The sequence below is a fragment of the Rhododendron vialii genome, chromosome 3a (genome assembly GCF_030253575.1).
Source record: "Rhododendron vialii isolate Sample 1 chromosome 3a, ASM3025357v1".
Lineage (NCBI taxonomy): Eukaryota > Viridiplantae > Streptophyta > Magnoliopsida > Ericales > Ericaceae > Rhododendron > Rhododendron vialii.
This window is the reverse complement of record NC_080559.1, coordinates 26,299,089-26,320,835: the sequence shown is the minus strand read 5'-3', so window position 1 is coordinate 26,320,835 and position 21,747 is coordinate 26,299,089. Positions and strand designations below refer to the sequence as shown.

Sequence of the window (21,747 nt, the reverse complement as noted above, 5' to 3'; positions counted from 1 at the left end):
AAAATGGTTTTTCCTCGGTCCACTTTAAGATCGAGATCATTTTTTTTTATAACCGGACGTCCGGGTCAACTTGCACGTACCCCCGCCAAATCATTGGCCCTATAGTTGACGACCGGGAAAACCCTCTAGTAGTCCCAAGATTTGGAATGTTTTTTTTGAACTCATCGAGAAAATTAAGTATGTAAAAAATCAAGTTGATAGCATATAGTTTGGTATGATTTCAGAATACAATTCTATTGCAAAAAAACGGATACAACGGATTTTGAACCATTGTTGCAATATTATTTTTTGCAAGATAAATGTGTTTCAAAATCATATAAATTGTTATCCTACCAGCTGATTTTTAAGGACGTTATCCAACTAATCATATAAAATCACATTTACAAAAGGGAAATGATATTGGAACTCCAAAAATTGATGCAGGCATTCCAAAAACAAAAGAAAATGGCTTTGGAATTACACTGATTTTGGAGTGCATGCATCAATTTTTAGAGTGCCAATATCATTTTCCTTACAAAATGAGGTTTGAGTTTTGAGAGATTTTTAGAGTAATGAATGAAGAAAAATAAAAAAATAAATAAATAGGAGTAATAATTAAAGAGTTAATTAATTGAAATCCGGGTTTGGTTCTAGAGGCCAAAAGAGAACATAGTGCTCTCAATGAGCTAACAAAATGTACGATCCCAGACGTGAGCCGGAAGAATTGCACCCTCAATTCTCCAATGCATTTGAAGGTTGGACAGGAGCTGGACTCGAGTACCCAAACAGCTATCCATCAGCTCTGCGTTCAATCATTTTTCATGACGGAGCAAGGGAGCGGTAAATGGCATCCAATGGCGTAAAAAGCAGGGCGCTGAACGGATTTCACGAAATCGGGATATCCTGCCTTTCCCAAGTCTATGTAATCCAGTACCAGATCGGATAACATCGGCTAACATAATGAAATCAACAAAGAAAGTTTTAAGGCAATCCTTCAGCCGACAGTTGTTTCAGCTGAAAAGAACCAACAAGTTTTGAAGGAATCCTTCAGAAAATATCGGTTCATCTGCAGCAAGAATGGATGAAGAAACGCAAAGATGGAGGCATTTAAACCGACAGTATTTCAAGCATCTTCCAACTCAATAACACAAATGAAAAAGGAGTCATATGATTAAACATCCCAAATAGAGAATAAAATCCTTGGTTTACCCAACACAAAGCAACCGCGTTCAACTAAGACAATCCAAAACTTTTAGTCTCAAAGCAAGAAAAAAAAAAAGAGCCTGACGACAAAAGGCCCAGAACAAGGATATGATAATACCAAGAACACGGCACAAATTAACGGTAGCGACGGAGGGAGAGTGTGTTGTTCCTCTTCCAGGTAGCCCTTCTTGACGGTCTTTGCTTGTGGTGCAAGTGTCCCTTTCCGCGGAGACCCCTGTTTTCCTTCCCAGCTGATGTGAGTCCTCGAAGCTCCCTGTGCTTATGAACCGGGTTGCAGATCCAGTTGATCCTTGGGTCATTGCGGATGGCATTGTGGGCAGCATCAACCAAAATTACCTCGAAGTACTTGTAAGTAGAATCCTGTAAGAATAGAAGTCAACAAATCAATCAATAAATGCCAACTTCTAAACAATCTGTACAACTAAACACAGGGGTCAAAGATACGAGCATGACAAAACTGTCCATGTTCTCTAAGACAAGGACAGACATATGCCTCGAAAAATCATAGTAAGATAAACAAAGTCTAGATCTTCAATCTTAACATATTCCCCCTTTTCCAATGGTCTATCACGTTAAACAGTCAATTTTCTAGTCATTCCATTCATTTGCTTCTTCTCTAGTAGAAGTACTTCTCATTAAAGGGCTCAGAAAAACAAAAACAAGGAACACCCAAGTCCAGAAAGGGGGTACACACCAGAAGTCCTTCGGCTCTAAAAGATGAGCAAAAATAAAAAGCAAAGCAGGGATAGATAACATAAAGTGAGGTGTAAAGTGGGTCGAAAGCAACGTAATTCTTTTGATACCAACCTCATTGAGCCAATACGAGTTCAGAACCTTGAGACCACCTAGCTTCCGGCCAGCACGTTCCTCTGCAACAGAGCGCTTGCTGCGCTGGAATTTCAGCTGAGTAACTCCCTGGTTTGTGGGCTTACCATACACAATACCCTTGGGTACTGGTCTCTTCCGTCCACCACGTCTTACACGGACACGATAGATCACATAACCCTGGGAAATCATCACATAAGTCCCACACACAAAAACAACCAGCAGGAAAAATGTTTGAACACTGAGGAAACTTCAACAGTGATGCAGTATCTATGAAATGCAACTCATTATTTCCAAAACAACATTTGGAGAAAAATGAGAGCAAAAATATCAGTTGATGATTAAACACTTTTTATCAGAGAATGCGAGCAATAGCATGGACTGCAGTCCGGGGGTGCAAGCGGGGGTCCAGATCCCTGCACAACTTCCAATCATCCCATTATTTCTACCATATCTTAGGTTATTATGTTATTATATAATGCTGATATTTTTGTTATTAATTTATGAATACATGTGATTTGATGACCCTACATCAAGATTCATGCTTCCACCACTGACTGCAGTGCATCTGGGTGGAGAATGCAAGAGATGGTACAATCATTACACATTCAGTAAAAATGAGTGGCCCAGAATAAATAACAGCCAACTTCACATAATACGTACACGCAATGGAACCTCAACTCTTTTTGGTCATATCAAACTTTAATCTAAACCCAGATATGCAACACCATTCCGTCACATTCCATGCTATGAAGTATGAACGAGATACTACAAAATGTTGAGGAAAGATAAAACAGAGAGCATCAATAGCAGAAGCAAACATCAGAATCGTACAATATACCTGCTTGGCCTTGTAACCCAACCGGCGAGCTTTATCAGGTCGAGTAGGGTGCGTGACACGGACAATGGAAGGAAGCTGGCGATACTCCCAGCACCTCACCCTCAGCAAGAACCTCATCACATCGGACTGCTTCTTCCTCCAGAGCTCCGAAACATAAGTGTAAGCTCCTATAATTAATTCCCGTGTAGAAACAAGTCAAACAACGTATTCAAATATCATAAATCAGAAACCCAGAATCTAGAACCCTACATCTTCCTTTACATGCTTTGTGTCTAATCACTGATAACTGATTGCCTGTTTGTGTCTAATCCTTGATACTAATTCCCTTAATCAGAACCAAAATAAAACCCTCGTTAGGAATCAAAGTATAAAAAATCATCATTAACGTAGTACGAAACAAATCCTAGCAAAATCCCTTAATTATATCACACTAAGGTACCCATCAATGAAAAACAAAAGCTCTTTGAACGGAAATGAGACATCAAAAGATCATCACATGAGCAAAACCCACACGAAAGGGTTGGGATTCGCGTCAAATTACAAAGGGAGGAAATGAGGGATGATCATAAAAAGCTATCTACGCGTACAAAACATCGTTGATGCGGAATAATTGACAGGAAATCGAGTCTAGGGTTAGAAGGAGATGGAGAAATAGGTACCCATTGTTGCTGCAGTTGTTGAGTTTGCGGAGCACGCCCCCTGCTGCTGCTGCTGCTGCTGCTGCTGCTACGGCCGAGATAAAGGGCGTAGCAATGGGAGTGGAAGCTTATATTGGGAGTCTCGACTAGGGTTTTGGAAGGCTTCGTTTTCGCGTTAGTTCGAAAGACGGAATTGGCCCAATAATGGGCTGTGGCCCAATAGCTGTTTGATCAGGGGGGGTACGGTCTTGGGCTTAGAACATGGGCCCGTCATTTGATTGGATTTTGGGAAAATGACCGCCCAGGACTTGGATTGATAGTTAATACTCGCCAAGAACATGCTAAGAATATTTGTTAATACTGAAAATGTCCTAATCGGATATTAATTATCAAAATACGTTTTTAGCCGTCATTTTTCCTTGGGTTTTCAAACAATTTTGGAGGTAAATAAGTAAAAAATATATATATGTTTTTAGAAAAAGTATTCAAAATATTTTCATTTTGATTTATACTCTCTCGCTCCTTCCCTTATAAATTTCTTATTAGGATTTCAACTACAATTTTGCTATTAGTAATGAAACATACCGTGACGTCCACAATGATTCTACCTGGCACACATCCCTGGGCAACCCCCAAAACTTGTCCATTCAAAAAATTTGAAGCATCATAAATTTTCAAAATTCAAAAGAGATGTACAAAACTGTATTTCCTCCATCTCCCTCTTTTGTCTCCTCCAACGCTGCCCAAACCATCTCTCCAAACCCAACCCACCGCCACTGACGCACCCCACCCCCACCACCACTGACATGGGCCTTATATGGTGGGACCCTCCATGCCAGGTAGGATCATTGTGGAAATCACAGTAGATGTCATTACTAATAGCAAAATTGTTTCAAATACACCAAATTCATCTTGTTTAGTTTAGACACTCCAATGAAAATTATTGAATTTATAGTTTATTGTGAGATAAAGGTTTTTCTTCTACAAGATTCTACCAATTATACTACTTTCTCCACAAATTTTTTTACTTCATTATGAATAATAATTGGAAATAATTTAAAGAACTAAAGAATAATTAGCTAGGATTGTCCTTCGTTGAGTATGGCGATTTATCTGAGGAGAATGAGGCCAAGTTTCCCTAATTGTCTAAACGGGATAAACAGACTAAATAATACTAAAGCCCCAAAAAATATACATTTTGAGACATATAATTTTTCTCACATACATCAGCTAAAAGTTAAAAATAACATTAATAACTCGTGTAAGGATCATAAGTTATAAAAGGGTTATTTATTTATTTTTTATTTATTCTATGGAAAACGAATACTGAGAAGATATCTAATGGATTCACCAAATGCGATACTTAAAAGTAGGGGTGTCAAATGGGCGGGTTTGGGTCAAAATGGGCAAATTGAAAGTGGGTTGGATCTTTAATGGGTCATTGACCCATTAATTATGAGTTTAATTATCCATACCCGACCCGGACCATTTATTTAAAATCAAACCCGACCCGTTCATTAACTCAATTACAGGCTATATACTAAAATTTTAAAATGACTAAAATACCCATATACACTGGAATGACCATATTACCCCATATTCATTTAAAATGACCATATTACCCCTATCTATATATCTCTCTCTCCAACGTCTCTCTCTCTATCACTCTTTGATCCGAGCTTTCTGTCACAAAATCTGCATTTGTACGTCGTGAGATATTTTTCAGTGCTGGGTGGGCACGGGCCACGTGGTGCTGTGCACCAATCTCGGCCGTCCAACGAAGTCTTGGACAGCTGAGATCTGTTTAGCTGCCGAGGGATATTTTAGTCATTTCACACTTTAAAATTAGCCGAACAGATCTGGACGATCCAAAACTTCAATGGACGGCTGAGATGGTGCATAGCACCACGTGGCCCATGCCCACCCGGCACTAAAAAATTTCTCGTACGTCGTCCTTTTTTTTTTTCTTGATCCGCTCGTACGTCGTCCTTAACTCCCCTTTTCCCTCTCTCACAATTGTTTCCTCCTTTTTATCGGATTACTGTTACAACTAATCACAAACGTAAATACAAATCGTCACAATCCCCAATCACATTACTCTGTTTCCCTTGAACCACGAACGAGGAGAGAGAGAGAGAGAGAGAAGCTTTCTGCAACTTATGAGAGAGAGAGCAACTCAGGAGAGAGAGAATTTGGTTCAGAAATTTTTTATGACTTTTAGTGATTGGTTTCGTCGAGAAAAATCGAAAAAGTAAAAAATTATAATTGAACTCATAAATTTTTTCAAAAACACAAGAATAAATAAATTTTTTTGGGTATTATTGACTTATTTTTGTCTTTATTCAAAAAATTATAAGTTTCGATCAATTTTTTTTACTTTTTCAATTCCTCTCATCGAAACGAATCAATAAGTCACAAAAGTTTGACGCAAAACAAAAAAATGCAAAAAAAATTTGAATAAGGACAAAAAAATAAATCGCTAACTTTTTAATCTAAACCCTATGCAGGACTACCATGAGAGAAACTTATTCACGGCGGAGCGCAATTTCATCATTCCATTTGCGCAATCGATGGATGAGATGTGTTTTCAATTTTGACTGGTCAAAATAATTATTACCGGTCACAATTGGCTTTTAATTCGGACCGTTCAAAATATTTTTGAACATGTGTAATTTAGCATAGAAGAATTGAAAGAGAGAGAGAGAGACCACGCAAATTTTGAAATTTGGTAAAGAGGGGAATTTTTAGTGGGTTACCTTCATGACCCATTGGGTCATTTAAGTTGACCCAATTGATGCCCAATTAAGACCCAACTAATAATGAGTTAGTTGGGTTTGGACCCATTCTTACCCAACTAATAAATGGGTTGAGTTGGGTCTATTTTTTAATTGATGGGTCTGAATTTGTTAATGAGTCTGGGTTTAATTTGCCACCCCTACTTAAAAGTCATTTTTATTGTAAACTGTGATTTATTTCCACATTTCATCTACCTCGGATTTATGATACTCGCACGTCACCAAGGTTTGCTGCCACGCTTGAACAAGCGTTGGTCACAAAGTTAACCTTTGAGTAAAATACCCCAGTAGGTGTGAATGCGTCCCCGCAAAACCTTTTGATTGCGTGCCATTAACACACCTCCTTAAATTATCTTACGAAAACAAAAAGAAAAAGGCTCTTCTTTTTTTTTTTGAAAATTTCTGAAATCAGCCCAATGGGTTGACAATAGTGAGTGTGTGAATGTGTATTAAAGGATATAAAAAGTACACAAAAATACGTATTTTTCTTGTCTTATAATGTGTTTATCGTCAGCCCATTGGGCTGGCAATAGCAAGACCGTTTTTTTTAAACCCCTACTATACAATTAGTAAATATTTTTGTAAGTATGTCGGACATCCGATAAGCGCGGGTTTCACGTTTATTGTGCGGAACTCACGTATATTGAACGACTTCAAACATATATTTGTTTCAACATCTCTGTATGTAATTTTGCTAGTGGAGATTTTCATTTCAAAGAAAGAGTGGTTGTTATTGTGATTTCTGCTGAACCAAGTTGTATCCCAATTAAAAAGGGCTTTACTTAATAAGGTCATTTTTTACGTTTTGGTATCACACTGGTAAATAGTTTTAGAACATTATAGTATCGTGAATTTACTTTGACCAATCTTATTGTTTTATCATCTCTCATAAAGTTAATCGGTGTTAAGGCTGAATCTCACACACTATTGACTTTCTTTTTTTGGGGTAAGTTCCATGGGAGACATCGGTTACCTAAAATAATTGATTTTCACACTTTTTTCCTGTAATATATTTATGCACTTCTTCTTTTTGTTCTTATTTATGTGAAATTACGAACTACTTTGAATCTGTAATTTACAAACTGTTTTTTGTACATAAAAGGTAAAAATTATACAATTTAGCATAATTAAGGACAAAAACGAGAGTGTTGGTATTTGCAAAAAATTCAAAAGAAGTGCGAAAATAATCACTCATTTTTTTTGGCAAAAAGGTTTTGGCACTCCACATTTTAATAACAACACATCAATATCTGTGTTTTTATTGTCCATGCTATACGTATTTTGAACACTTATTAATGCGTGATTATCCAAAAGTCGAGTGCTAAAATGAGTATAAAATATATAACTTTTTTGGTGCAAGTCTATTTTTTTTTCCAGAAAGTCTACACACACAGACAATTTGTGCACAAATTTTAATGTGGGGCCCATCACGGTCCCACACAAATGATTCAAACTGTTCATTAAATGTCAAATATTTTTTAAGGGTTCCCGCAAAAAATCAGCTTAATCCGATATTTATGAATGTTCGATTCAATTGTCGAACTTTTCATTTAGATTTAAGAATAATGAAAAGCTAGACGATTGGATCGAGCATATATAGGTATTAAATTGAGCTAATTTTTTTACCAGAACCCTCAAAAACTTGTTTTACACTTAATGAGCGACTTGAAATATTTGTGTAGGACATGTGGTGGATCCCACAACGAAATCTGTACACATACTGCTTTGTGTGTAGCAGGGCTATTTTTTTTTATTAAAGTGTAAACACAGATTCGGAATTTGTCATCAGACATTAGTTATACTTTATGCAACGTGCATCTTTTTCTTTTATCACATTAAATGTGATGTGTATCTCATTGCTAAGAATTGTTTTATTTATCGGCAAAGAATTTCATTTATAAGAAGGATAGTAAAAAGAAAGTTCATTGCTAAGAATTATCGGCAAACATATTTCTATCATCCCCGGGTAACGGAGGGATGAGAGGAGCAGTCGGCGGCGGCGGCCGCAGAGGGATGTTCGGCACAGTTCAAAGGGCGGTCAAGACTGGTGTCGTCGGTGGAGCAACCGACGACTACGACAACGCTAGTACCACTTCCACCACCAGCAGCACCACCCCCAAACCCACGTGTGTAATCAACCGCCTCTCTCTCTCCTCTTCGTATGGTCCCCCGATATCTCCCACCTGGCACCCTTCTTGCTCTTCCCCGACCTGTTGGGATGAGTTTGAGTGGGTATACGTAGACGGGGCCGAAGATGAAACGTCATCGTCTTATGGGTTCAACGATGATTTTGTGTTTCGGCCAGTTCCATCAAAGGACGAGGTTCAAAACGCGGTCCTTTCTATTCAGCAGTAAGCGCTTCAGTTGCTTCAATTTCTTCCCTATTTTCTTGGGTTTTCTTGATTCAATCATGATAGACGAGGAGAAGATTTGACATGAGTATGAAGTGGAATCACAGAAGGTAAAGAGAAAAAGCACGAACGAATGAAAAGAAAGATTTTTGTAGTAAATTAGTCTTACGTGAACAATTACCATGCCAACAACGGCGATGATTGGGTAGATGCCACTTATCCGGTTATTAACACTGTTTTATTTTTTATGTCTTATGTTGTAGCTAATACTGATTGCATAGGACCCATGCCTTAGCTTTTTGTCAACACTTTTTTGTCCCAAGTCTTATTTATAAATGATGAATGTGAAGATGATGGCGATGGTGATGACAATTTGTGGGGTAAATAGTAGGAACCCTATGCTTCCTATCAGTACATGACTAAAATAGTGGATTTTCAGCTGAAGTTCATTTTTCTAGAGCATGGGGAGACGAAAGATTAGTAGTGTTTTCATTTTAACTTTGGGGAAACAAGCCTAGTGCAAGCCTACTAGGTTTAAACTATACAAAGCTCTTATTCTTAACGAATGGGATGTATGTCGATCGTTGAAAACATGATATTAAAGTTGACAACCAATAAACCTGCAAGTTGAACCTTCTCTCATCCTCCATAATCTTTAATCTCCAAGTGGTAATTGAATGTTCTGAAGAATGAAGTTGCTTCAACACAAAACTTTGCCATACACATGGGTTGCCCCAGTGGTTTGGGCGGGTGCCCATGCTTTGGGAGTATTCCTCAAGGTCTGGGGTTCGATTCTCCACAGGGTGAGTACCCTGAAGTAAGTGGGGGGCCGTGAGTCCGTGGTGTGGCCGTAGCCAGCTAGCTTCCTCGGAGGTTTGGGTTGCGCAGTCAAGTCTATTTAGTGGCCTGACTGTAGGGGCTATTCCTCTGTTACCCAAAAAAAAAACCTTTGCCATACACTGGTATGTATTGGCTCTTTTTTCACTTGCTACATGGCAATTGATAACAAAGCACTCTTTCCACCCTGCTGGAAAAATAAATGGATTTGAGCTTTCTTGACAGTTCAAAGGCACTTGGGGCTTTGAGTACCCCTTTATTGATTTGAGCTCTCTAGGCAGTTCGAAGGGAATTGGGGCTTCAGTACCCCTTTTCCTTTCATTAGGTGAATCACCATTGCACATAGGAGCAATTCTGTTATCCATGACCGTGTGAAATTGATTTGGGTATATGTGTCTGTAAGTGTCCGATTTACCGATTTCCCAAGTCATCGACATTGGGACATGTAAAATGTAGTTTGTTTTTTTGTTCTTTTGGTTTCTGAAGTAGATTGTGTTTACAAGATGTCACACTTAGTTTCCTGCACAAATTAGTGTTTCCTGTGTAAATGTGGCCGAAATTTGAACTCTATTGTCCTTCTAGGTAATTGTTCAACTAGAAATGTTGGACATGTACATGTAACAGAGGACGTGGAGGATGAGTTTTAGTTACTTTAGTATCCATGATGGTTGTGGACAGTGGTTAACCAATCCAAATTTAATGATTACCAGCCAGTGGAAAATCTGTTATTGCACTGTTGAACATCTGGTTTCTATTGGATCTCTCATCTCTCTCCAACATACTGTAAGTTGAGTTATTTGGGTCTGTTTTGTATTTGTAGGGTCCTTGACCCGACCTCCTTTTCAAAGTTCATCAAGGGAAGACTTCCTTATAATTCAGACAATGATGTTGCGGAAGAAATTGCAAGTCCAAGGATGAACAGAGTTTCTTCGGTTGGTCAAGAATTAGATTGGATTGAACCCTCATTCCATCTCTGTAATCCAAGGATGTTACAGTATCGTGGATGTGACAGAGTTTACAATGCTTTCCATCTATTGCATACTGACCCTTCTATTCAGGTACCTTGAACTATTGACTTACAAAGTTTGCAAGGTTTGAGTACGAGACCAAGCATCAGTGTTTGGTTTAGATGAATTAAGAAAAAAAACAGCTAAATTTGACATTTCCTTGTAAAATCAATTTTCCTGGCCTCACCCCTACCTTTATCCTTATCCCCTTTCAACATTCTACTTCTGGAATTGTGTTTCTAAATTGTTTGTGTAGATGATGGTGATGTCATTGTCCTCTGATAAAGCTGTTTGGGATGCTGTTTTGAACAACGAGGTGGTACGGGAGCTCAGGGAGTCACTTATTAAAGGTTTGTATCCCATTAACAATTGACGAAATTTATGTGACAGTTACATTGAGCTGTTTTTGTAGTTGGATGTCCTGAAGTTACTGTATTATGTTTTTCTGGTGCCCAAAAGGGCGGCCCTCACCCCTCTTCTAGTTTCCTCAATCTACCTTTCAGGTACTTCTTATGCTGTTTTTAACTTTATACTAAATGCTGGTGGACAATAGGAATGAATTTCTTTATTTGAAAAGAAACTATTGGGCCTATGTGTTGTCAAAGAAATACTAGTAACTTTATGGTGAGGCACTTTACAAAAAAAAATAAAAAAATTACGGCGAGGCATCATAACACCTATTGTGGCTACAAAATATTTTATCCTGTGTCATGTTCACATTAACATCATCAGGGACGTATCAAGATCCAGTTTAAAAGTTCCGATTGGGTTATGGCGGTTTGCAGTGTGGGATTGGAGTGTCATGGTCATCACTTTGCTATAATTAGCGATCAGGAGAGAGTTAATTATCATGACGCATTTGCATATGGGTGGTTGTTTTTTGGTTCGTATTTCCGACTAACAAATCGCTTTAATGTAGTATACATTAAGCGGTGAATTATATGAAATTGTACCACTCTGGAAATTAAACGACACTCGATGGTTTTCACTTGCCATTTTCTGTCACATGATATCTTCCTTATGTATGCAGCAGACAGAAGTGTTCCTGAGAACCAAAGTGACAGTGTTCCTGAGAACCAAAGTGACAGATCTGATGTCTTCAATGCAGCAGCAGACATACTCAATTGGATTTTTAATAATACTAAGGCTGAAGTGTTGAAACTAATGGAGAAAATTACAAAGCTAGTTAATGGGTTGTTTCAATCTCGCGAGGATGAGACAACAGGAGGAGCCACAGAGCCAATTGAGGGAAAGCTCCAAACTTCGCTGATGCTCACAATTGTGGTCTTGTTGATTGTGGTTGTGACTCGAACCAGTATGGCTCGACCGCCTTGACCTTAATCTGTCGAAATGACACATGAAGATACTCCAGAAGGTTACTTTTGGATTTGGCAGGTTTTGTGTATATATGGTTGTTGTATTACTAGAAGGCTGTGTTTGGTGGAAAAAGTTAATGTCAGGCATTGCTTCTTGTGCAAAGCCTTAGGCGTTGTTGGTTTCCAAATTTTACTTTGTTTTAACTTTCTTTTCCAATCATTACTCTATATCTTTCTCTAATCATTATCCTATTTCTCCAATTATTAATTTTATTTCTCTATCTATCTCTCTCTCCAATCATTATCCTATTTCTCTCTCTACCCGCTACCAAAACTAAAATATGCAAAGTTACCAAACGAACAAGGCCTATTTTAGATGCATTTAAATCCAGTAATTTTGGTTGATAACTTGTGCTTTGATCATGCTTGTTTAGTCATATATAGCTAAAAGAAATTTGAATCTTGGAACTTGTGATAATCAGTGGCTTCACATCAATGGTCTCACCAGGTGGATTATTTGACAAATGAACGGGTAATTGAAGCTATTGAGGTATTGTTTAATTGATCAGATTAGACGTACGATTGCATTCAAACTACCACATGATCCCGAACGGAACCTTGTTCTGCCCATAAATGTCAAATGCGCGTTTGTTAGTTAGAACACCCTGAGAAATTAAGAAAAGAAAAACAACAGGCTTGGGGATTTTGCCATATTTATCCCTTCACTATTACTCAGATGGGATTACGGACTTAATGAGATTATACATCCCTCGTTCTCAGTCCAAAACCCAATCAGACGCACCTGAGTACAGTTTTAGACTATTGATGCATGTGAAAGAAACTCCTGTGATAACGTAGTAATTTGTTTTTCGTTTTTTGTTCTTGTTGTTTCAGTGCATTTTGTTGTACTTGTTCTTGTTTTGATAGACATATGGGATGATCTTGTTCATAAAAAAAAAAATTGTAGTAATTGGTGGGTTAACTGATCTTTCATGGAGAAATTTGAGTGCAAGAATATTCCTACACTTAAACAGAGCAATCTTAGGTACTAACATGTCTGTATTTTCAGTTACTTCGGCTACATATCTTCCTAAAATTTCTACTAGAATGTATCGAATATACAGCACTATACCATTGCCATCATGTTAGTAGTAGTCTTTACAACTTTACGTGGTCAAATTGCTGGCTATCTTGTGGTAGGATCTAATCCAAGTCAATAATGTTGTCCAAGAGGGAATCGATATCAGGAGTTACAACAGCCCGCTTGCCCAGTTGCCCAAGAGCGCAACAGTTTTTATCAACGGTGTTGATTGCCACAACATCTTGAGCAGCTACACAGTTTAGACCCGGTGATACCTGAAAATCATTTTAGTTAAAGTACCAAGTTTAGAACTCCAAATAAACAAGTTTTTACAATCTAAATAAGTTTTCTCTGAAGCTACTCATTACAAAAACAAAGACACAACTATATAGCTTCGGCGACAAACAGCTGGAAATTTGTTTTACAACAGGCTATTAAAACCTGATTTTTTTGATAAGTACTAAAACGTGAATTATGAAACAACGCATTCAAAGTTCTTGATATTCGTCACAAATCACGATCAAAGCTACGAAACAGATAATTCTGCAAGTGCAGAAGTTAAACGGCACTGATGAGATATAACTCACATCATAGACGACATTTCCGAGCTTCCACTTGATTGCTCCGCTCTTGTAAACCAACATCTTTCCCATGTATCCTCCAGGCAAACCTTCCAAGCCGCAATGCATCTTTGAAGCGTTCCCTCTCTCCAGGGGCATAGGAGAGCTGCTCATTATCTCTTTGCCCTTCACAGCAGCTGAAGCACCAGTACTGCCTCTTGATTTAGAGTTGCCAGCTATTTCTTTCCCCTTTGCACTGGCTGAGGCACCTTTGCTCTCGTTTCCATCTGCACCAGCTGATCGCTTTGGTAGGGGCAGATTAGGAGGAAATTGGAGAAATAGCATCTGTGGTTTGTCAGTTTCCTCCTGTCCATCATTTATAGTATATGGTAAGTGACTGATACCAAGAATTCGAAATAATTTCAAGATTTCTGTTATCAGATAACAAACCATCAGCCCAAGCTCCAATGCCGAATTTATAGTATTTTCATCATACTCCAAATTATCCGCAGCATCCCCGAATTCTGCTTCATCAAGAAGCTCTGAATGCAAAATACAAGAAACCATTTTCAAATCACAGTGCAAGAAACAAAACCACATGAAAAATAACGCTGCTACCAGGCACCGTATCTGATTCCACAAACTTCCCTTTCTTTGCTCATTTTGTTCTTGTTACTTTCTTTACTGTTGTACATTTGTATTTATTATGTAAATCACAGTCCTAAAGATGAGTTTGTGCATTCAGTTGCTATGTGACCATCACTCTTATATGCATCAGCATCCGAGTTAACGAAGAGACCAAACCATATTACACTCACACTCCAAGAGATATGCAGCTAATGTTTCAAATTGTTTTGTGATCAACCCTGCAAAGTCATTCATAAACAGCGATTGCATTACAACGATGCATACATTATCTAACCACAATTGTTATTTGTAGTATATGGACTGAAGTCAATTTACTGGTAGAGGATAGTGAAAGATCCCTTGAAAGTCGAAACCAAAGAATATGTTTACAAATTTTTCATGCCAATAGGCATCATATTTTTATGGAATAAGATTGGGTAATACTGATACCGTGATACGTATCTGAAAACAAACCTGGGTCTCCAGAGTAAGGCCTTCTCAAAGGAAGGGTAATGGGATAGTCACTGTGGTGATAATCCTGCATTGGCATTGAGGAAAAATGTATCACACACACAGAGAATCACAGAGAGAGAGAGAGAGAGAGAGAGAGAGAGAGAGAGAGAGAGAGAGAGAGAGATTCTCACCCAAGGTTCTCTGTAGTCTTTCTCTATCTTTCGAGATGTTGCAACCAAAGCATTTTCAGAAATACCACTTGTTCCATATGGTTCACCAGTTGAAGGTAAAGAAAAGAGGATTTGCTCGTCATCAACAGCGGAATCTCTTGAACCCAAACCGTTGATTTTACTACTATTTCCTTCCCTAGGTACGCCATACGACCTTATGGTAGCTGATGAAGAGCCATGAGCAAATGCAACTTGCACAGAAGCTGCGAAGTTTGAAAACCAAAAACAGAAGTTTTATAGACTTTAGTGAAGCTGCAAAGAGTTTGACATTATGGCCTTCAAGTACTCATGGCCACTCTGAGAAATGTCATGGTTCATACGAAGTAACAAGAAGATCGAACCTACAATGTTTAAGTGTATATGAGACGTTCAAATAAAACAGATGAACACGATCGCACAAATAATAATCAGACCTCCCAAATTGCAAGTCAACAAATCCTAACCTTGAGGCCTACAATCTGTGGTTCCTAGTTGCTAAATACACGCCTCAGTCTTCTATTTCAAGGGATAGTTGCCAGTTTCTATTGCTATACGCAGTTTATTTAAAGTTTTGCAGTGAAACTCAAGTTGTTAGAAATTACAAAAGGCACTTGGTAATATTTCTTTTGTGCACAACCGCATATCGTGGAATCATAATGATACCAGTTTTGGGTTCTTACTCAATTGCACGCCAACTCAACATCTTTTTCTTCCAAAAATCAACATTCTAGACACCAGACGACTAGATACAAATCAAATGGTTGGAAAGTGCAACATACTGTGCAATGTAACAAAAACTTACGCTTCTTTTCAACTTTAGGTCCTCGTTTCCCCAGACGGTCCTGCACATGCACAAACAGCAATTCCATGAAATTAGAAAATATCTCGCTCATAAGGTGTACCCAAATAGTCATTGAATTGTGTGAAAGTAATTTGGAGTTATTTAGTACATCATAAACTCCTTTGCTCTTTGAACAGAATGAGTACACGTCGTATAGTAATGTCCACTCAAATATCGACGGCCAGAACTCACAATGTATGAATGTACGAACACTTCTTGACACTCGAAGTTTGCAGTGTGGTTAAACATTTTTCCTACCTAAAGAAAAGTTTCTTAATTGGATCCCCTCCGCTATTTCACAGAAGAGATATCAATGCAAATCTCACAACATCTTTCCTTTTCAGTGGACTTTTAGAAAGTCCAATGGCATGAAAGCAACTGAACAGTTTTTGGAGGTGACTCCAGAGTCCAGCCCTTCAACGAGTCTATTGAAAAGCTCTTTAATTTCTACGCATTAGTAAACCCTCTCCCACAATCTGAGATAAGCGGGGAGCTTTATGCACTCAGGTACGGTGGTTTCAACCCCCCCCCCCCCCCCCCCCCCCCCCCAGATTTTTAGTAATTTCACGGTGAATAACAAGCTTTTCTCAACAATATTAGTATTTGGTCTTCAACAATAGAACCTTCAAAAATTGGTAACAACATAAGAAACTTGAATCTCATGTTTTATTGTTTGTTCTGAATCCTGATAGAACCAAAATACTGACCCTCGTATTAGGCACAACTCAACAGGGTTAAGCAGGTTGAGAAAGACCTTCGAATAAAAGCGATCGGCTAAGCAATTGACCTATTTTGACTCTGTCAAAATCATAATTCCCTCTCAATGAATTGGAAATCTAAATGTGCAGCCCTAGACCCTAGTATATGCTTAAATCTTGGATTTGCACTCTTGGATCCAAATTCACACTCCCACCCGCCACAAATTGCTCTTCAAATCCAAGATCCAAACATACCCGTCCACAAATCCAAGATCCAACCTCCCAAAATTCACTGTCCATAGTCCATATACATCTCGCAAGAAAGAGAAATTAATTACTCTATTTGTTCCATTGGGGACCCATAACCCACTAAAAGGTCAAAATAGGAATAAAGCCTTTCCACGACAGGTCTAAACTAAAAATAAGGAAAAGGTAAGACCAGGTTTCGGGAATGGTCACGAATAAATTATCTCACCCAAACACCACCCCACAATTGTAAAAACAAACCCCCAAAACCAACAAACAAGCCTCTAGCTCGGTCTGCTCAACAGATGTTGATATTGCGCACACATCTACGGTTCGAGTCTTCTAAATTGCTAGTACAGGCAAAATCAAGTTTGAGATTTAAGAGTTTGCTCCCTCGGTCTTGTGTTCGAAACCTTTGAGCTGCTATGGATTTTTTTTTTTTGGGTCAGTTCATATGGCATTTGCTCCAGCTTCAAGTTGGTCTCTTACTATAGGACAGTGAATTATGATTCCTGAATAATTTAAGAATTAGTTAAGGTGTGTGTAAGTGATTCCGACATGTTATCGAAAAAATGATATACATAATACAACTTGCATACACAAGCTGAGAGAGAGAGAGAGAGAGAGAGAGAGAGAGAGAGAGAGATGTTCACTTTGACCAAGCGGCGGAGAGAGAGGACTGCTTCTTCGTCATCACCGGTATCTTCATCCACTATTTCACTGCAATAATCAACGGCAAACAATAATTTGAACACAAAAGGGAATAAAATAGCACGATATACCGAAATTTTGGAAACAAAAAAGGGTTAATAATTATGAAAAGAGTGATACGTTTTGGGATCCGCTGCAGGCTTCGGTGTCCTGCGAGGACGGGCTTTCGGTGCAAACCTAACCTAGCACACAGATAAGGAGGAAATTCAACAAAATGGAACGGAATTCTGACATTTTCACTTCAAAATCGGATGAAACAAGGAAAAACTAAACTAGAAGTACAAAAATTCAGGAAATTAAATTAGCAAAACCTTTCTGGGATTAGGAGGGGGAAGCTGATCTGGATCCATGGAGTTCATCGTGAAAATCGGGCAAAGAGAATCAAAGAAACTGAGGAAAAGATCTGCAGAAAGTTTCTGGAGGAAGAAGATGAAGATCGAAGACGACGGGAAAAAACACGGAAAAACAAGGGGAGAGCAGGATTCGAACCCTAGACCTAGAGAGAAAATTGGGTCGCACTTACCACAGTGGCACGACGGACTTTTTAACCTAGTTTTCCAAGAAATAATATTTATAATATAAATTACTGGCCCTCCCACCTCATTATTCACCCCAAAACTGTTACATGCTCCCATATAATCTCTCACACCCACCACATGTTACAACCACACACATTCACAAAGGGAGTGGGCCCCACACACACTACGATGCTTGTGTGTGGAGCCCACTCCCTTTATGAGTGTATGTGTTTGGGTGTGGTTGTAAAATTATTGATCTTCAAAACAATTGCACCTTACAAACATGTGAATCTTGTACTATGGGTAAAGTCACCTATTTGTGGCTTCGAGTCACATTAGTTGTTAACTCGCTAATTCTCCTTTGACTTCCACAAATGTATATAATGTTGGCAAAAAACCCGAGGGAAAAAGAATGTAAAAGAGCCAGTACCCGTCATTTTTCGATAAAGCATTTCAAATGAATTATATTGGCCGACGATCTAGTTATTTGTGGTGATCCGGAAGCATTGTTTCAGTAAGCATTTCATAGAGCCCGGCTAATAAATATGCAACAACTAATTTTAGGAGCACCAAATGTGATTGAAAGATTAATTGAGGAAAGTTCTTTTGAGATTATTACTTTCCTAAATAGTAGCTACATATAAATTGTAATTCTCTCAAGTGTTATCAACTCTTATGAGTCCAATCTATATGAATCTTTGTTCTGGCTTGTTTCGAGCCCCTCGTTAGTGGATAGTGGGGGGATATTTTTTGAAGTTGCTGCTTGTTCCATTTCCTATTTGGTTGGGTGATGGATAAAGACATGAAACCTTTCGGAATATTTTAGAACCTGAAGTATTATGATGGAGTCTTTCGAGTTTCTCCAAAAATTTCTAGAACTCTTGTTTTAGAATTGTCCTAGGAGATGAGAGCTCATTAGGAGTGTGAGTGGGGTGTCCGAGTGGCGAGCACAAAGTGTAACTCAAGTGAGATCGAGAGTGAGTGTAAGTAAGAGCGAAAGCTCTGAAGTGTGAGTGAGAGTTACTGTCTAATATACAAGTGAGTGTGTAGTTGTGTAATCTTGTATTGTGTACGAGTAAAAGTATTTCAACACAAGTGCATTAGCTTGGGCGTCCAAACTCAATAGAATAACAACAAATTACCATTCAGTATAGAAAGCTGCCATTTACTTCCGATTAAGTATTGACGGGTATTTTATTTACGTGGGAGTCTAAGTAGATATCGTTTGATTTACTCGCTAGGGTTTGTTCGATTGCTTGGGTTAAACAATTTTTGGCGTCTTCTACTGCTTGATTCTTGTGGGTGAGGTAAAAAAAAAATCTCTCTCTCTCTCTCTCTCTCTCTCTCTCTAGAGATTTCGAAACAATTAGGTTGTAGAGATTTTAGTGGTGAAATTCATTATCTCTGAGCTAGTGCTTTTTGTCGAGATTGATTCAATTTTGGAACAATTACGAATCTCGTGAAATTCACGAGTTTAGACATTGTGAATTTTACTGAATTTTCAAAACTGATTTTTGATTGCTTGGGTTAAACAATTTTTGGCGTCTTCTACTGCTTGATTCTTGTGGTTGAGGTAAAATCTCTCTCTCTCTCTCTCTCTCTCTCTCTCTACAGAGATTTCGAAACAATTAGGTTATAGAGATTTCAATGGTAAAATTCATTATCTCTGAGCTAGTGCTTTTTGTCGAGATTGATTCAATTTTGGAACAATTACGAATCTCGTGAAATTCACGAGTTTAGACATTGTGAATTTTACGGGATTTTCAAAACTGATTTTTACTAGCTCATGTATTATTTTCAGAAGCTTGAAGCTCATGAATTTCATGAGTTCAGACCTCGGGAATTTCACCAGCTCAGTAGCTGTTTGAGAACAACATAAGCACCACGAATCTCATGAAATTCAGGCATATTTTATTTGATAGAAAAAGCGCTTGTGACCGGCATAGAGATTTTGGAACAATTAGGTTAGCATAGAGATTTTGGAACAATTAGGTTATAGAGATTTCAGAAGTTTAAACTAGTGAAATTTAGTAGCTTTGAGCTAGTGAAATTCATTACTTTTGATCTTGTGAATTTACTGCCTTCGTATGTGTGTTGTTTAGTGTTTTGAAGAAGGAGTGAATTTCACTAATTTTCCTTTTTTGTATGGCTATTGTTTACTGTTTTGAAGAATAGTATGGTTAAGATGATTGATGAATGATGTGTTTTGTCTTCGTTTGTTTAGTTCAATGGAGAATCATGTTGTCTTGGAGTTCATGGCATCCACTGCCAATCAGAACCTTCAGTCTCAGGAACAAGAGATTGGGAAGATAGCTCAATCTTTAAGCGTTTCAGTGAATGATGTAAATTTTTAAAAGTTTGTACCACTAGTGGACTTGTTTTTGAAGTTTGTACCACCATGCTTCCGTTGGAGCTTATCGAAGACTCAAACTGTTGAACCTTGAAATCCTGCTGAAGCGTTCGTGTTCATCTTAATGACCCCACGTGGTGGGGGTCCAATTATGTCTGTTTATAGACTGCAGTTCCCAAGGTTCAATGGTAACTTTTATTTTGTTGAACTCAAGAAAGTCTATGAGTTGTTATTTCTCATGGAGAAGACATAGACTCAATGTGTCGTATAATACTTGTTGAGAGACAAACTTAAACCCCTCGCCCATAGATGCTCCTTTGGGAAGCCGGCGATTATATTCCTTACCTAAATTCTTTAGACGCATCTCTCTCTCTCTCTCTCTCTCTCTCTCTCTCTCTCTCTCTCTCATGTTAGGCCGATAACAACATCCAAACAATACACGTTCTCAAGCAATTCATAACATGGGCATTCCAACCATTTTTCAAAAAAAAATCCCAAACAGTAAACTGTGCATCCCATTTGGGCTAAAAATGCAAGACTGTTGAAACATGTGGTTCTTATTGTTGTGAAATTTAATGCACTCGTAAGCGCACGAATCGTACCGATAGTATAGGTATGCAAGTGCAAGGTCGAATTCATAGGGACCTGTGATTTTTTAATAGAAAAACTAAATAAACTTAAACTGATTCAACCCTAACCTAGTCGACAAAAGTTCTGATTTTGTTTATTGGAACTAAAATTAAAGCAAACAGTAAAAATAATGAACTAAACTATCAAAGATGAGAAAATGAAAATCTCTCTTTAATCAAAGGAAAAAATACTAAGGTTTCAAAATCCGCACCCATTAACTCGTACATTATATATTCATGATCATTGACGTTACTCAAAATTTCATCATAATCTGAAAGCTAATTATATTCCAAATGGTTGCTGGCGTGCTGCACAAAATAAGTTATTAGAAGTACAAGATGGGGTCGGATCTGGTCAAGTTTTCCCGATCAGTTTCGTCCATTAATTTCATTTGGACGGTCCAGATTTGTTCGGGGTGTTTTGGATATTTTTAAATACAAATTTACCTAAATAATTCTGGGCTGTCCAAAACACTTTTGGACGGCTTTGATTCAAAAACTGAACGAAATTGGTCAGTGGAGACCTGACCCGACCCGACGCGACCCGTACAAGATACCTACCTGATTAGAAATGTAAGGAAATCCCCTGTTCTTGAAGGATCCCCTCAGCATCGGGAAAACATGCACTAGGGCGTCTGTGCGACTCTTTTAGATTGTGGGCTGGGACAGAAGAAAGAAAACTAATTTTCCAGTATCGACCATCTGTATGAATTATTAATAAAATAAAGTGGAAGAACCCTATTGCACTATGGCAGAATATGAAAATCTACCATAGAAAGTACTCGCACATAAAGATAACGAGAAATACTTATTCACGGAAGAATTTTGGGAATAAGTTTTACGGAACTCAATCTCTCACGTTCAAAAGTATTTTGGACGGTTCGGATTAAAAAGAAACTATTACTGTCAGAAATATTTAGGGAAATGATATTGGCACTCCAAAAATTGATGCAGGCATTCCAAAATCAGTATAATTCTAAAATCATTTTCCTTTGTTTTTTGGAATGACTG

General features: G+C 38.2%; 3 protein-coding genes across 11 annotated transcripts; 1 reads left to right on the top strand and 2 right to left on the bottom strand.

Annotated features, from left to right (window-relative positions):
* Nucleotides 1–1,131: 1,131 nt before the first annotated feature.
* Nucleotides 1,132–3,702, bottom strand: LOC131321408 (large ribosomal subunit protein eL15z). Of its 3 annotated transcripts, XM_058352400.1 has the most exons (5): nt 3,597–3,673; nt 3,529–3,561; nt 2,870–3,036; nt 2,011–2,208; nt 1,132–1,563 (listed from the first exon to the last, which is right to left on the bottom strand). In XM_058352400.1, the coding sequence occupies exons 2-5, from the start codon at nt 3,530–3,532 to the stop codon at nt 1,318–1,320; spliced, it is 615 nt and encodes a 204-aa protein (XP_058208383.1). In that variant the 5' UTR covers nt 3,533–3,561; nt 3,597–3,673; the 3' UTR covers nt 1,132–1,317. The 3 variants fall into 3 exon arrangements, with proteins under 3 accessions (XP_058208383.1, XP_058208382.1, XP_058208384.1); XM_058352399.1 differs by having other exon boundaries at nt 3,529–3,702; XM_058352401.1 differs by having other exon boundaries at nt 2,870–3,033; nt 3,529–3,611.
* A 4,400-nt stretch (nt 3,703–8,102) lies between these two features.
* Nucleotides 8,103–12,081, top strand: LOC131319499 (uncharacterized). 4 transcript variants are annotated; one of them, XM_058349759.1, is made up of 4 exons: nt 8,103–8,653; nt 10,311–10,548; nt 10,754–10,847; nt 11,528–12,081. In XM_058349759.1, exons 1-4 carry the CDS (start codon nt 8,280–8,282, stop codon nt 11,830–11,832), a joined length of 1,011 nt encoding a protein of 336 aa, XP_058205742.1. In that variant the 5' UTR covers nt 8,103–8,279; the 3' UTR covers nt 11,833–12,081. The 4 variants fall into 4 exon arrangements, with proteins under 4 accessions (XP_058205742.1, XP_058205743.1, XP_058205744.1 ...); XM_058349760.1 differs by having other exon boundaries at nt 8,176–8,653; nt 11,531–12,081; XM_058349761.1 differs by having other exon boundaries at nt 8,178–8,653; nt 10,754–10,851; nt 11,556–11,980.
* Nucleotides 12,082–12,774: 693 nt separating this feature from the next.
* Nucleotides 12,775–17,924, bottom strand: LOC131319488 (uncharacterized). 4 transcript variants are annotated; one of them, XM_058349744.1, is made up of 10 exons: nt 17,551–17,759; nt 17,360–17,421; nt 17,182–17,248; nt 15,546–15,585; nt 14,726–14,967; nt 14,556–14,619; nt 13,905–13,996; nt 13,622–13,820; nt 13,482–13,573; nt 12,775–13,169 (listed from the first exon to the last, which is right to left on the bottom strand). In XM_058349744.1, the coding sequence occupies exons 1-10, from the start codon at nt 17,596–17,598 to the stop codon at nt 13,017–13,019; spliced, it is 1,059 nt and encodes a 352-aa protein (XP_058205727.1). In that variant the 5' UTR covers nt 17,599–17,759; the 3' UTR covers nt 12,775–13,016. The 4 variants fall into 4 exon arrangements, with proteins under 4 accessions (XP_058205727.1, XP_058205726.1, XP_058205728.1 ...); XM_058349743.1 differs by having other exon boundaries at nt 13,482–13,820; nt 17,551–17,760; XM_058349746.1 differs by lacking the exons at nt 12,775–13,169; nt 13,482–13,573 and adding an exon at nt 14,259–14,320 and having other exon boundaries at nt 13,679–13,820; nt 17,551–17,924.
* Nucleotides 17,925–21,747: the final 3,823 nt, after the last annotated feature.

Bases quoted from the DNA above. Each gene is read 5' to 3' on its own strand.
- LOC131319499 (XM_058349759.1), top strand. From the start codon at position 8,280: ATGAGAGGAGCAGTCGGCGGCGGCGGCCGCAGAGGGATGTTCGGCACA. The intron at 8,654-10,310 runs GTAAGCGCTTCA...TTGTATTTGTAG, and splicing joins GCGGTCCTTTCTATTCAGCA to GGTCCTTGACCCGACCTCCT. The intron at 10,848-11,527 runs GTTTGTATCCCA...TTATGTATGCAG, and splicing joins CAGGGAGTCACTTATTAAAG to CAGACAGAAGTGTTCCTGAG.
- LOC131321408 (XM_058352399.1), bottom strand. The intron at 2,209-2,869 runs GTATATTGTACG...ATGATTTCCCAG, and splicing joins TGGGTTACAAGGCCAAGCAG to GGTTATGTGATCTATCGTGT. The intron at 1,564-2,010 runs GTTGGTATCAAA...CTATTCTTACAG, and splicing joins ACTCGTATTGGCTCAATGAG to GATTCTACTTACAAGTACTT.
- LOC131319488 (XM_058349745.1), bottom strand. From the start codon at position 17,874: ATGGGAGCATGTAACAGTTTTGGGGTGAATAATGAGGTGGGAGGGCCA. The intron at 14,968-15,545 runs GTAAGTTTTTGT...CAAACTTCGCAG, and splicing joins ACCTAAAGTTGAAAAGAAGC to CTTCTGTGCAAGTTGCATTT. The intron at 13,821-13,904 runs GTTTGTTATCTG...AATGATGGACAG, and splicing joins CATTGGAGCTTGGGCTGATG to GAGGAAACTGACAAACCACA.